Source organism: Colletotrichum costaricense (genome assembly GCF_030867565.1).
Source record: "Colletotrichum costaricense strain IMI 309622 chromosome Unknown Scaffold_7.1, whole genome shotgun sequence".
In the NCBI taxonomy this organism is placed as follows: Eukaryota; Fungi; Ascomycota; class Sordariomycetes; order Glomerellales; family Glomerellaceae; genus Colletotrichum; species Colletotrichum costaricense.
Genome location: NW_026848236.1, coordinates 2,361,047 through 2,373,488, shown reverse-complemented (window position 1 = coordinate 2,373,488; position 12,442 = coordinate 2,361,047). Strand labels below are relative to the sequence as shown.

At 52.2% G+C, this 12,442-nt stretch overlaps 3 protein-coding genes across 3 annotated transcripts; 2 read left to right on the top strand and 1 right to left on the bottom strand.

Annotated features, from left to right (window-relative positions):
• Positions 1-2,687: 2,687 nt before the first annotated feature.
• On the bottom strand, positions 2,688-5,886 carry CCOS01_07942 (uncharacterized protein; the record flags this gene model as incomplete). Its single annotated transcript, XM_060456105.1, has 4 exons — positions 2,688-3,227; positions 3,283-4,987; positions 5,041-5,489; positions 5,548-5,886. 4 exons carry the CDS (start codon positions 5,884-5,886, stop codon positions 2,688-2,690), a joined length of 3,033 nt encoding a protein of 1,010 aa, XP_060313997.1.
• Positions 5,887-7,154: 1,268 nt separating this feature from the next.
• Positions 7,155-8,057, top strand: CCOS01_07941 (OPA3 family protein; the record flags this gene model as incomplete). The annotated part of the gene is made up of 2 exons (XM_060456104.1): positions 7,155-7,220; positions 7,311-8,057. The coding sequence occupies 2 exons, from the start codon at positions 7,155-7,157 to the stop codon at positions 8,055-8,057; spliced, it is 813 nt and encodes a 270-aa protein (XP_060313996.1).
• Positions 8,058-8,459: 402 nt separating this feature from the next.
• On the top strand, positions 8,460-9,332 carry CCOS01_07940 (uncharacterized protein; the record flags this gene model as incomplete). Its single annotated transcript, XM_060456103.1, has 3 exons — positions 8,460-8,544; positions 8,650-8,860; positions 8,987-9,332. 3 exons carry the CDS (start codon positions 8,460-8,462, stop codon positions 9,330-9,332), a joined length of 642 nt encoding a protein of 213 aa, XP_060313995.1.
• Positions 9,333-12,442: the final 3,110 nt, after the last annotated feature.

Here is a 12,442-nt window from a genome sequence, read left to right as displayed (position 1 = left end):
CTCCTGAAGAAGTAGGCTTTGTAGGTCCGCTTGGTTAATCGGAATCAATGCACAAATCTTCGTTTGAGCTCAATGCCCGCATGAACCTGATTGCGTGACTCGAGAGACACTTTGGCTTAACTCTGACGTGAAGATGCGGCCCGATGCTGAAATGTCGCGACGCATCTACGTTGCTACACCGCGTTAGATTCAGCAAGCGTCTGCCGTGCCGCCTGACTTGATTTTGGCAAAGTACAGCCAGCTTGTTGATCCCATCGTTATCTCCTGGACATCAGTCTAGGCCTGGCGTTGCTAAAGCCTTCGAAAACTCGATCGAAGGACACAACTTATGAGAGGAGACGCCTTGAATCAATATCCAACACAAAGCGAAGGAATCGGTTTCCCAGAGGTAGCCAAAGGTAGACAACGGCAACTGCGATATTGCAAAGGAGTCTCGAGTTGTCGACTCCAAAAAACCACTCGACCCATGGAAACCCCCATATCCCACCAGCCCGCCCAAACTCCACAACCGCAATTTCACCTTACCCGAAAGAGGACTTTGGGCTCCGCAACTTTGCAGAATCGCGCACAAAAAAACACATCTACAAGGGTTCATAATCAGACTCCCAGTCATGACCACCAATCATCCCTGCGTCTTAGGATACAGGCGATGCAGGGCTGCTGGCGCAACGGTAGCGCGTTCGACTCCAGATCGAGATTCATCGAGATGCTATCGAAAGGTTATCCGTTCAAATCGGGTGTGGCTCAGTTTCTTTTGCTCTTTGTTGAGGCTATCACGGAGGCCATCATTTTGATGTTGTGAATGAGTGTTTGGGTGATGGTGGTTGTGGTTGTGGATGGGAGAAAGGAGTAGGCTTTTTTGATGTGGGAGAGGAAGGTGTGCGGAGAAGAGCACAGGGCCTGCCTTCCCGTTGTATTTTGGTTCCGCATGTCTAAGCCTCCAGGTACATGTGGCAGATTGACAGCAGGGCATACCAAATGAACCTTCAGCAAATCAAGCTTGCCCCTGACTACTTCCGAAAAATAGGAGATGCGTTACTGAAGCCAAAGTCTTTTCGTTGACATGAAGTCTGCTATTTTCAATCTAGGCATCTTGAAGGACCGAGGTGGTGAGTGGCGCAGCGACTTCAGGCTCGTCTATCTATTGTGCTGCGCATTGGGGAGCAGAGAATCGAATCCTCCACTTCTTTTCCTGCAAACACTTTTCAGCCAGCATGAAGAGGCGTTATCATCCAAGCGGTCTCTATTATGAGCTACATTGATCAATCAATGATGCGACTAGAATATGGTTCAGCTGGAACAAGCATGACATCAAAGACCTGGTAAAACGAGTCCAAAATGTAAATCAGAAGTGTGATTCAAAATAGCATAAATGGCGCTGATTTTGAAGTTATACATTCCATGCCGTACTCATATGCAAGTACGAAGAATTACTGGCCGAATACATCTTGTCTCATCCATACAACAAGTCTGGATGCCAAGCTGAATTACGAGTTGTATCGAGCTTAGCAGTATCTCTTATTATGGAATGACCGCGGCGACTCAGACTGGGGCCACAGTAAATTTCACGTTGACCTGCTTGAACTTGCAGCTTTCGATTACCTTAGTGGAAGAAATTGAAAGTTACCCTGATCATTGAGCCAATACACTCAATGACTGAGGTGAGTATTCATCAGCCCACCACTTCGAAACCATCACCACCCTCACCTCCCATGCTCCTTCCTCCTCAGGCACCCACCTCATCTCAACGACTGATAGGCACAGGCAGCCCATCCAAGGTCGCCCTCACCGCCCACTCATCACTACTTATTGAACAGAATCGCTTCAATATATCACCAAGGCCCATGGCGTGGCGGGGAATGTCCTCGTTTGAATTGCCCCGCTCCCATGGGTCACGAGTTCGAGTCTCGTGAAAAATCGCTGGTACCGTTACAACTGAGGAATAGTACGTAACAATGGTCTAGTGGTTTTCGTAGGCCCCCCGTGAGGGGGGCTGAGCTTTTTGCACTCTGAGTATGATGGATTACCTACCTGCCTGCCTGCTGTTATTCCCCTTTGCCTTTTTTCTCAGGGTAGTCAAGGGGTTGTAAATATCTTACGGTGGGTGTAGCAGGGTGAAGGTTGGTCATCCCGCGAGTTTGATACTGGACCAGCTGCTTAAGCTTGTATGAATGTCTCCCTCAATAATCTATATTGATCAAGGTGGTCTGGAAGGAAATGGTTGTGTTCCAAGGGCCGTTCTTCTCCCACGAGAGTAGGACGTGACTAGTATTCATTATCCAGTCTAAAGCGCGACAAAAGCGATGATGATGTTGACTGTACGAAAAGTAGAAGGCAACATTCGTGGTCGAAGGCGACCTTGAAAGGGAACTGCCTAGACCGGACGAATGGCTAAAACGAGGCGTCAAGTACAATCATCTCTGCAAGAAACCCATCATTGAACAAGTTCTGGTATATACTCGTAACACTTTATTATGCTCCCAAGACGCCGTTGCTATGTCTGTAAAGACCTTTAAACTCCAGATATGCCCGACAATGCCATCTCCCCTCGTGGCGACCATGGCGTGATCTCGTGAGCGCCGGCCAAACTGGCCGGGCTGGCTGAAAATGATAAACCATAACATACGTAACAATGCAGAGTCCGCTCTCGCTGCTGAACTGCACAAAACTCCATCGAATGTAGTCCTTCAATGTCGTCGTCTCTTGGATTCGTCAATCTCTTCACCCATTTCCATTGGGTTGGCAGGGTCAATGTAGGCCGACAGTCTAGTATCACCCCACCGAGCGCCAACAGTTACCCAGACACCCTTGATAAAGCTGTTGCCCATGACGGTCTCGCGATGGCCTCCCCAGCGTAGTCTGTGGTCACGGTCCATAGCGCTGTTACCCAGACCGCCATTTGTGACCCATTCCTTGATTGCGTTTTTGATGAATTCGATCTTGCGACGGAAGTCATTAGCGACAGGAATTCCCTGCAGTTCGGTTGGAATCTCCGGACGCCGGCGTGATGTTGTGGTCGGGCGAGTAGCACGAGCCGCCGAGGGCTTGGCCTGGAAGTTCAACAGCGTCTGTAGAGGGTAGGACAACATGGCCCTCTCGTCAAGAGCAGCAGCGCCCAGGCTGCCAGTAGTGGCAAGGTTCTGCGCCGCATCCATGGGGAGGTGCCAGAAGTGACACCAGGTTCCTGCGGCGTTCAAGACGATCTTGGTGTGATCGGGGAAGTTGAACTGCTACTTTGTTAGCCACGTCACGTTACGTTACGGTTGTGCGACTTGAGCTTACCTGAAGATGGCCATCGCCAAAGACCCAGCAGCCAACATCGCCGAAGCGTTGGTAGAATGTAACCAGATCAGAAGGCTGAGAGTTGTTGACAGAGAACTCCATCGGTCGAGTGACAGTTTCCTCAGCGGGGACTGGCTCATCCCTGCCATAGGCAATCATGTAGTTGGCGAACTTTTTCCAGAGAATCACGCGCTCTCGCTTTCTGTGTTCATAGACATCCTTTCCGGGGTTCAGCTTTCCGGGAGTCCCGTCTTCGTAAACCGGTACGCGGAACTGCTTCGAGGAGACAGAGACTCGAGTGAGACCTGCCTCGCCGTTGTTCTCGTAGAAATGGATGTCTTGCGTGGGCGGCAGTGGTTGATGTCTCTCGGGATACGACTCGTCATGACGTCGCTCAATGTGTCGCTCAGCATCACGCACAAGCATGCAAGCCGAAGGCAGTGTCAGAGTCTTGCTGGCCTCGGTCGTAGGAATGTCTCTCAAAATGCACCCCACACCGCCATCATTCAAGATATAGCCAAGACCGAATTTGTTGGTGTAGTCGACCCACTTCACCACCACGTTGGGATGAGGCGGAGTGGTATCCTTGGAAGAGATGATTGCCATTGTTCGAGCGTTCAGGGCGCGCTCCAACTCCGTTTGCAGTCGGCGAAGTCGCTCAAGAATGACATCCGGCTTCGAGCCTGCTACCGGCTCCGCGGGTTCAGCTGGACTAAACAATGAAGCTCTCTCATTCTGATCGGAAGAGATCTTGAGATTCTCCATTAGCCCGGTCATGGTGACAGTGGCTTGGTTTGAAGACTGTGACGACATGGCTTGAGACGACATGGCTTGGACGGGTAGAGCGCCTGTCGACTGCGATGTCGGCAGTGGTGTTCTGCGCGCACTTGACTTCCTCAACGGGGCTTCCGCAAGCTGGTTCGTCCGAGACTCGGGCGCACTATGCTGTCTAACGGATCTTGGGCGAGGTGCCTCTGCAGGTTGAAGAGGCTGGGCGGGGGCTTCTGCAGGAGGTCGGGGTCTGACAGAACTGGTAGAGCTGGCCATCACCGGAGGTCGGTTCTGTGCTCTTTGTTGAGCCGCGAAACTCTGAGGAGGTTGGCGCAACAGGCCTGTCGGCGCTGTTTGCGAAGTTGTTAATTGAGACTCTGAAGCCGCATCAGGACGCGAAGACGCCGAGGCAGCAAGAGCACGAGCATGCCGCTTCTCGCGAAGCCAATCGTCGAATGGCCTGTAGACGACGTCCTCTCCCAGGGGAATCATGGGAGTCAACCCAGACTTCTCCTCGGCAGCCATTTCTTTCCATGTCTGAGTGTGAACGACCTGCACTGGTGTCCATGGACCCACGCCGCAGTCTCTGCACATGTCCTCCATGTTTTTCTTGGTGACCGCTTGCAGTTGGGCACTCATGCGATTGGTGTAGAATTCCGAGCCGTCGGGAGGCAGAGTGAGGAGTCTGGTCGTGATATCGGCCTCAACAGGGAAATAGCCGCAAGTGAAAAAGGGATGTTGAACGATGATGTCTGGATCGGGTCTCATATCCGCGTCCTCGAGCATAGTGGCTACACAGTCCTTGGCCTCCTCGCTGATGTACTTTTGCGTCGTCTCCGGGTTCGGCCATTCGTAGTCTCGTTCTCTCGCTCGGCGGTAGATTTCTTCGGTGCTGGTCGACTGAAAGGGTGGCTTGGATGTCAACATGGCAAACCTGGTTCGGTTAGTAACGGTCCTGTAAACATGTTCAAATCGACGAGTACTGACATGATGATGCCCAAGCTCCAGATATCAACCTGGTGGTCATGGCCCTTCTTTCCCTTCTGGAGAATTTCGGGTGCGATGTAATTGGGCGTGCCGCACAGAGTTGTCCTTCTTATGGTCTGCATATCGCGGCCGGTAACGAGCAAAGCAGCCAGTCCAAAGTCGCCAACCTTGGCGTTCATTCGGTGGTCGAGGAAGATGTTACCCATCTTCAGATCTCGGTGAATGATGCCCTTTCCATGCATGTACTTGATGGCTCCGGCGACTTGCACAGAGTAGAATCGAACCTCAGGCTCCGTCAACCCTTTGCGCTTCTTGACCATGTCCATGAGAGACCCATTGGTGCAGAGCTCGAGAACAAGGTACATGCAGTCATGGAACGAGAATGCTCTGAAGAACTGGACAATGTTCTTCTGGTTCATCTTCGAATGGATCTGGAGTTCGGTTTGGAACTACAGTGCGCGTTAGACTCGAGCCTGGAGATAAAAATATACCGGCAATGGGGCTGACCTTTTGCATCATCTTGGACGGCATCTGACTTCGCACAATCTTCAGCGCGTACTTCTTGCGCTCCGGCAAGAGGTATCCTTGGTAGCAAACAGCAAAGCCACCTTTGCCGAGCATTCTCCCGACTTGGTAGACGGCTCCATTGGGACGGTCGTTGGCCGGAGGCTCGTCGATACTCGCGGGTGGTACCGGTGGTGGCTCCTTGTCCTTTGCAGCTTTGAGCTGGGCGACGGGCTTCGACGTCTTCATTTCAATGGCCTTGGGCATACGCTGAGCGTTGGCGTCCCTAGGCGACAATGCCTCCAAATCGAGGCCCCCTTTCGCCACTAGTCTATGGGCCATGACTGTGGCCTCGGGCTTCCTGATAATCGATGCGGGTTTGAGAGGATTGTGGCTCTCAGAAGCGACGGGCGCCGAAAATGCAGTTTCAAGGTCGGCCCAGGGTGATGGAGAGGAAGGGCCTATTATGAGATCTTGTCAGCACACATGGAGGACTGGGAAAAATGGAAGGAGGTATAGCAAAAAGTGTATAATATTGAAGACTTGGAAAGAAAGAACGTAGTGCAGTCCATGTGCCGTCATACGCATCATCAAGCGCAAATGGCCACAATCACAACCGAGCGGGCAGGGCAAGCAGTAATAACACGGACGATGGTTGTTTACGTACCAGTCTCACAAAGAGATCATGTGCAGTCAATGCAGATGCGTAAAAAACGAAGCTCGCAAGCAATACAAGAGCCGACGGTGAACTCACGACTGCTGACGAGACGAGGACGTCGCAGAGTACTTACCACCTCTGAGTGTCGAGAGTTGTCGGGATGATGTGCCGTTGAGACGAACGGTAAACTTTTGGTAATGGAGGTGGAGTGAAGGACCGGGTTGGTGTGTACCGGCGCTGTTGACCTTCGCTTCGCGCCGTTGCCTGGGGAACTACGCTCTGAAAGCGCTATGGGGAACAACTAGGACTGGCCGATGTTACTCCACAACGAACCTCTTTTTGGCACCTCAGTCAAAGTGAACGAACGCCTTAGGTAAGCAGCATCGAACCACCACCAAATAGGCCATCTTTGTTTTACGATCTTGGCACGTTTATCACTTTTGTGACGCCAAAGTCTTATCTAGATCAATTTCTATAGCTTCGTCTTTCCTTACTCAAGGTCAAATTACTAATTCAGATGCAGCTTAGCCAGATGAACAGGCCTGCAGACAGTCCTGCTCAGACTCGGGAGCTTGGGAACTAGTACTCCGGCTGGCCGGGCTCTGCTAGACCTGTCGGCTCCGAAGGTGGAAATAAGCGGAATATCAAATCTGCGCCCTCCGACTTATTCCCCCAGGACGCCCCTCCAGCAGCCCCAAATGTCGAACATCGACGTCAGCTGCCTAGAATGACTCCGATAAATCCGGATCACCAAGCGTGTTGACATTTGAAAGCGACCAACATCTCAAATAGCTCTTTCATCTTTTTTCGCCTTCAATTGGCCATTGAATGCTCCAATTGACTGGGAAAACAAACCGCCAAGACGAGGCCAAGCATAGTAGTACGGAGCTCTCGGAGCTCTCTCCCGTCCAACCCTTCCGTCACTCATTCGACCCTCGACCATAACCCCACCATGGTGCCATTACCTCTCTTCAAGCTCGCCGCACTCTTTGTGCGGCACATTTCCAAATATGGTGCCGTAAGTCGGAAGTCTCCTAACCTCTACTCGATGCTTCGAAACACCGTCCACTCCTCGCGGCCACGAAGCTAATCTTGACATCGCGAACAGAACCAAATAAAAGCTCAAGCCCACGATCACCCCAAGTTCCGCGCCTTCGCCGCACGCTATGGCCAACACATACACCAGCTTAATATGCGCCTATCGGTGGCCCTTCTTCGCAATCCAGACGCCGAGCAACGCGCAAAAGAAAAAGCTGAGGCGGCGACTGTCAAGACGAAAGAACAGGTTGAAAAGGAGGAAGCCAAAGCGCTGAAGGCCAAGCTCGCAGCTGAAAATGCCGAGCTTGCAAAGTCGAAAACCCCAGACTCTATATCAGCCTCCGCGACTTCGACTTCGTCATCCTCCTCTACTTCCGGGACCAGCGGCACCAGCAACACCGGTAGTAGCAGCTCGACAAAAGAACGCCCCAGATTCAAGAGTGTCTGGCGACGAAAGTTCCGCTCCCTCCCCGAAGCGAAGGCCGTCGACCTCTTCGCTGACGTTATCGGCGATACCTTTATCCTCGGCGTCGCGAGCGCCATTATCCTCTATGAGTACTGGAAGGCATCCCAAAAACCTGACCAGAATGCAGAGCGCATTAAGGCTCTCGACGCCAAGCTCGAGGAGCTCACACGCCGCGAAGAGGCGCTCTCGCAAAAGGAAGAGGAGCGGACCAAAAGATATCAGGCACTTGAGGCCGCGCTCAAGGAGCTGAGGGATCCCAAGACCAAGAAGCCTCTGTTGCCGAGCCTTCAACTATTGCCAGCATCGACTGAGACGCAGGAGACGGGGAAGCCAACTGCGTCGGCGGCGTAGAAGGTTTGTGTCTCTTTGCGCAGCGAGTAGAAGGCAGGAGACGTGGAGGAGCGAGGTTTCTGTACAATTTCACCATGATACCATCTAGCCGGCGACAATTGTCTCCGTGCTGTACCAATATTTCAAGGGCAGGTGTAACTCAAACCAGGTAGCGAGGAGTTTAGAAGGATCACCTCACTCTCGGCAAAGGATAGAATAAAGTTGGCAAGAGTAGCCAGGCAGCTCTTGCCATGTCTGAATCACAGACTTGACTCACCTCATATACAAAGATCCTAAATAACATTTCAAACTTTTCCCATTGCCGAATGACACCTAACGTATTCCATCGCAGAAGTCATCCAATGTGAGCAGATCAACATACAGTCCAGTCTTCATTCGCACAGAATTTCTGCAACCTGCACCATGTTCTTCTGTTCCTCCCTCCGCCAGCGTCCTGAATGGGCGCCCGTGATCCCTTTCCTAATAAGCAATACACCACCCTTTCAAGGTACGCAAAAATACAAGGAAAGACAAGATCGATTTCATGCCTTTCCTTTTCATTCCACATGCCCATTTACTAACAGGAAACTTGAACAATAAGAACGCAGACTAGACACACACGACATCGCCCTCCCCATCTCCCAAAATCAGACGTTTCGCTTCATCCTCCTCTCGCCAAAGGATGTTGGCCAACAAGCCACCGCGCAGCGCCTAGAACGTCTCAATAGCCTCGATGGAGGCTGCAACATTGCTGTCATCTTCCTCATCGGCGAGGGCGTCGACCAATGTGATGCGACGCAGGCTTTCATGGAGCTCAAGATTGAGTAAGTAATGTGCTTAAGGAAAGTGCCATCAGACGCACGCCCATGAACATGTGCAACAAATTCCGCTTCATTCTGGGCATGCTTTGCAGTACTGTAGAAAAATGCTAACAACCGTTCGCATCAAAGCCTCTTAGAGAAGCTTGATCCGCCCCTACTCACACTACCTCTAACGTCACACACGGGGCTCCCCTCAATTCTCGCAGGCCTCCAAGAGATACTCGCCGCTAAGTCTTCATCGTCCCTCTCTCCAGCCCAACCCTCCGCCGACCTACTCCTGTACATGGCTGGCGACAACGAACCCCTCTCGGAACACGGCGCCAACCTCCTCAGCGAATTAGGCCAGTCCCCGCGCGAGATTGCCGCCCTCGCCGACACAGAGGAGGGTAAGGCGCGAATCTTGGATTTGTTGGGCCCGAAGGACGGCAAGGCCATTCTGGGGTTCCTGGCGCTGGAGAGGCTGGCTCTCACATGAGTGTTGGCCGTGAGCTCTGGAGGCCGGGAGAGGAATGGGGGGTTGAGAAAGCAGGGTTGGCCGTTTTAGACCTTGCCGATGCCGTTGACAGGTGGACAGGAGATGATCATGGTGCGACGGTGGGCTTTCTTCGCTCTTCGGATGGCAGATCGATATCCGGTCTCTGGCGTCACTTAACGTGTGTATACGACTCTAGATAGGAGGAATACCAGTTTCCCGGGGCACTTCGTATCGGGCACAACTTGGTCAAGATCGTGATAAGGGGGAAATGGGGACTCGAGAAAGGGGACTCGGGGAGGCTGTGTTCCGTGTGCATCACCAAGGGTAGACATGAGACGAGTCAACAGAGCAAAAGGGGGGGCCGGTAGTTGAGCGTCTAGAGACGATAGATCTGGACCATGGATGCCATCACCGTTCAACGTGTGGAGTGGGCGGCTTGTACCAAAGGCGAGGCTCTGACAGCTGTGACAAGCCACCGGACCAACAATGCACGCAAGAGTTGAGACTCGAGAGATGGGGGCCGGAAGGATGGGGAGGAGGAAACGGCTGCCTTTGGAGACCGACCAGTTGACAGTCGTTCGTGCTTCAGAAAAGACCAGTTGACACTGACAAGTTGACAACCGCGGGAAAAGAGACGTTTGGAACTCCACCGACGCCATTTCGTCTCACCAGAACAAAGACGGGATGGAAAAAAAGGTACCGTTGCTTCCCAAGATCCGTGCGTGGGCAACAGCAAGGAAGGGCTCTGCGCTTTTCTCTGGACGGATAAGACGGATCGAATGTGCTCGTTCTGAGTGCGTGGCATGTTGCGTGTGATGGACCGTTGAACCAGTAAGTGAGCGTGCATGGCAAGGCAAGGGAAGGGAATTGTGAAGCATTTGATGTCGTGGTGTGTGCCCCATCCCCCTCCTTTCCCGGCTGTGCTGAATAGCCGTGCTGATCAGGGAAACCTATTATGGGGGCCCTTGTCAACTTTTCTTTCTTATCATTTCATCCGACGAATATCAGAGGCAGAGAAGAGAGTATGACAGAGGTGAGAGTCGGAGGAGATGGATCTTGCATTCTAGACTCTACCAAAGTGTGATGTTTGATCAGAGACGATCCGATCGGGGGGGCTGTCAAACGTCTACAGAGGGGAGTTGCATCATGAAGCCTATCCGGCCTTGGCTCTTGATTGATGTGCACTTCTCATGTTGAAGCACGCACTTATTGTTTCTGTCACATATTCTCTTATTCTCGACTCATAGAGAATTGTCGATCTGGATGTTTCATTCTTCTCTTTCCGGGTGTTTTTTAATCCCTTTGCCTTCTTGGGAGCGTCGTCGATCTTGCATCACTTTTGACGCTGTTGGAGAAGAGAGGGGGGGAAAAAAGCTCTAGAAGTGTTCTTAGGCCCCACCTATCTCTCACTCACTTGTCTTGCACCATCTTTTGCTGCAATATTGTGTACGGAATCGCAGAGACGTCGATGGGGAGTTACCCCGTTCCTCCAAGGGTTTGAACCCCTGAGGAACGGGGTTAGACTCTGGAGGGACGGTGTGGTGGGCGGACTGACACAAGAACACACGTTATGATGACTTCAGCACGGCACTCATCACCCGATGACCGACTCGTGGCCTGCAGCATGTGCAGAGACCATCACCACCACAACCGGACCACATGCAAGCAGCAAAAGAGTCGTCGGTTTGTGACCGGATGGTCCGGCAGGGGAGCCCTGAGGTGGACCGAACCAAGGGCGATGGGGCGGGCAATCCCTTATTGCATCCGTATTGCAGCCATATTGTAGCCGTTATTGCACCCGTATTGCGCTATAATGGTCGTGATATTGTTCCAAAGCTTGTTGACAAGACGCTTAGCTCGGATCGGATACTTGAGAGATATGCTTATCTGTTTTTTCAACTCTGCACGTGTGATGAGCACAAGCTTTGGCTTATCAATACTGCTAATAACACCAATAAGAGACAGACAATATGCGAGGTGACGGAGGGGCATCGCTTTGCTTCGTTCTCGCATTCAAGAGATAGACTACGCGTAGAAGTTTGCCTGCCAACTTCGGTGTAAGCAGCCCTCGGTCGAGTTGATGCGGCGCGGGGAACTGGCGTTAGGTTGCATGGCATGAGCAGATCTCGCCAGCCATTGCCGTGGTGCCATGCTGCTAGAACAATCTGCTCATGGGATATCTATTTCTGGCTCGGATATCGGTGAGCTATGCGTGCATGCAAAGTGAAATCGTCAATTTGAGCCAATTGACCGCCTTTGTAGGGTTCAATTGTTCAAATCAACAGTCCAGCCTCTGGCGTCCAGTCGTGACAGTGTGAAGCGAAATCAATAATGCTGTGATTGATGCCCGGCGGTTGCAGTAGCACAAGTGACGGCTCCTCCTTCAATCGGAAGCAACAGCTCTGCTGGTTGGTCAGGCCGTTATAGAGGGTGGGTCGGGGCCATGTGGGCTACTGCGAGGGGAGCCAATGAGCCGCGGCGCTGAACCGCCCTCCCAAATAGAGTTGAACACACCTCATTGTTAGCGGCGGGCTTTTCCCCTCCTCTGTTCTCGGTAATACTTTTATTTTTAGTCTCGATCGAAGAGAACTGCATTCGATGCAGCGGAGCGGATGAGCGGGATGTACTGCAACTCATATCAGTGAGAGAGATTGCAGATTTGCACTTTTGACGTTGATCAAGAGTCAAATAAGACCCTGCAGGCCAGCCACTTGTCTGCCGAAGCGACCTCGATATGAGCACTTCTCCTCGCCATCCTACCGGGGTTCTCTTGGCCTTAGAATTAGACTATCGAATCGTCACAACCCAGCAGTTACGACGCTGAATCAGGCAAGTGACGAGTATAATAGCAAGTTGCTATTATCGGAGAGCACGCAGCATGCAGTCCACCGTGCTCGACCCAAAAGCACGTCCGCACATGCGTTTCTAGAGACGTAGGTGACACACAAGGATTCGTTGCCCATGCCAAGACCGTTGATACTGAGGATTCCTCCGGTGCGGGACTGGCGGCGAGAGGCTGATACCGTGGCACGCCGCTCGCACTACAACTGCGAATGGCCAAGGTGAGGGGAAGGAGAGCAGCTTGAAAAATGGCCCTAAGAGCCATCCAC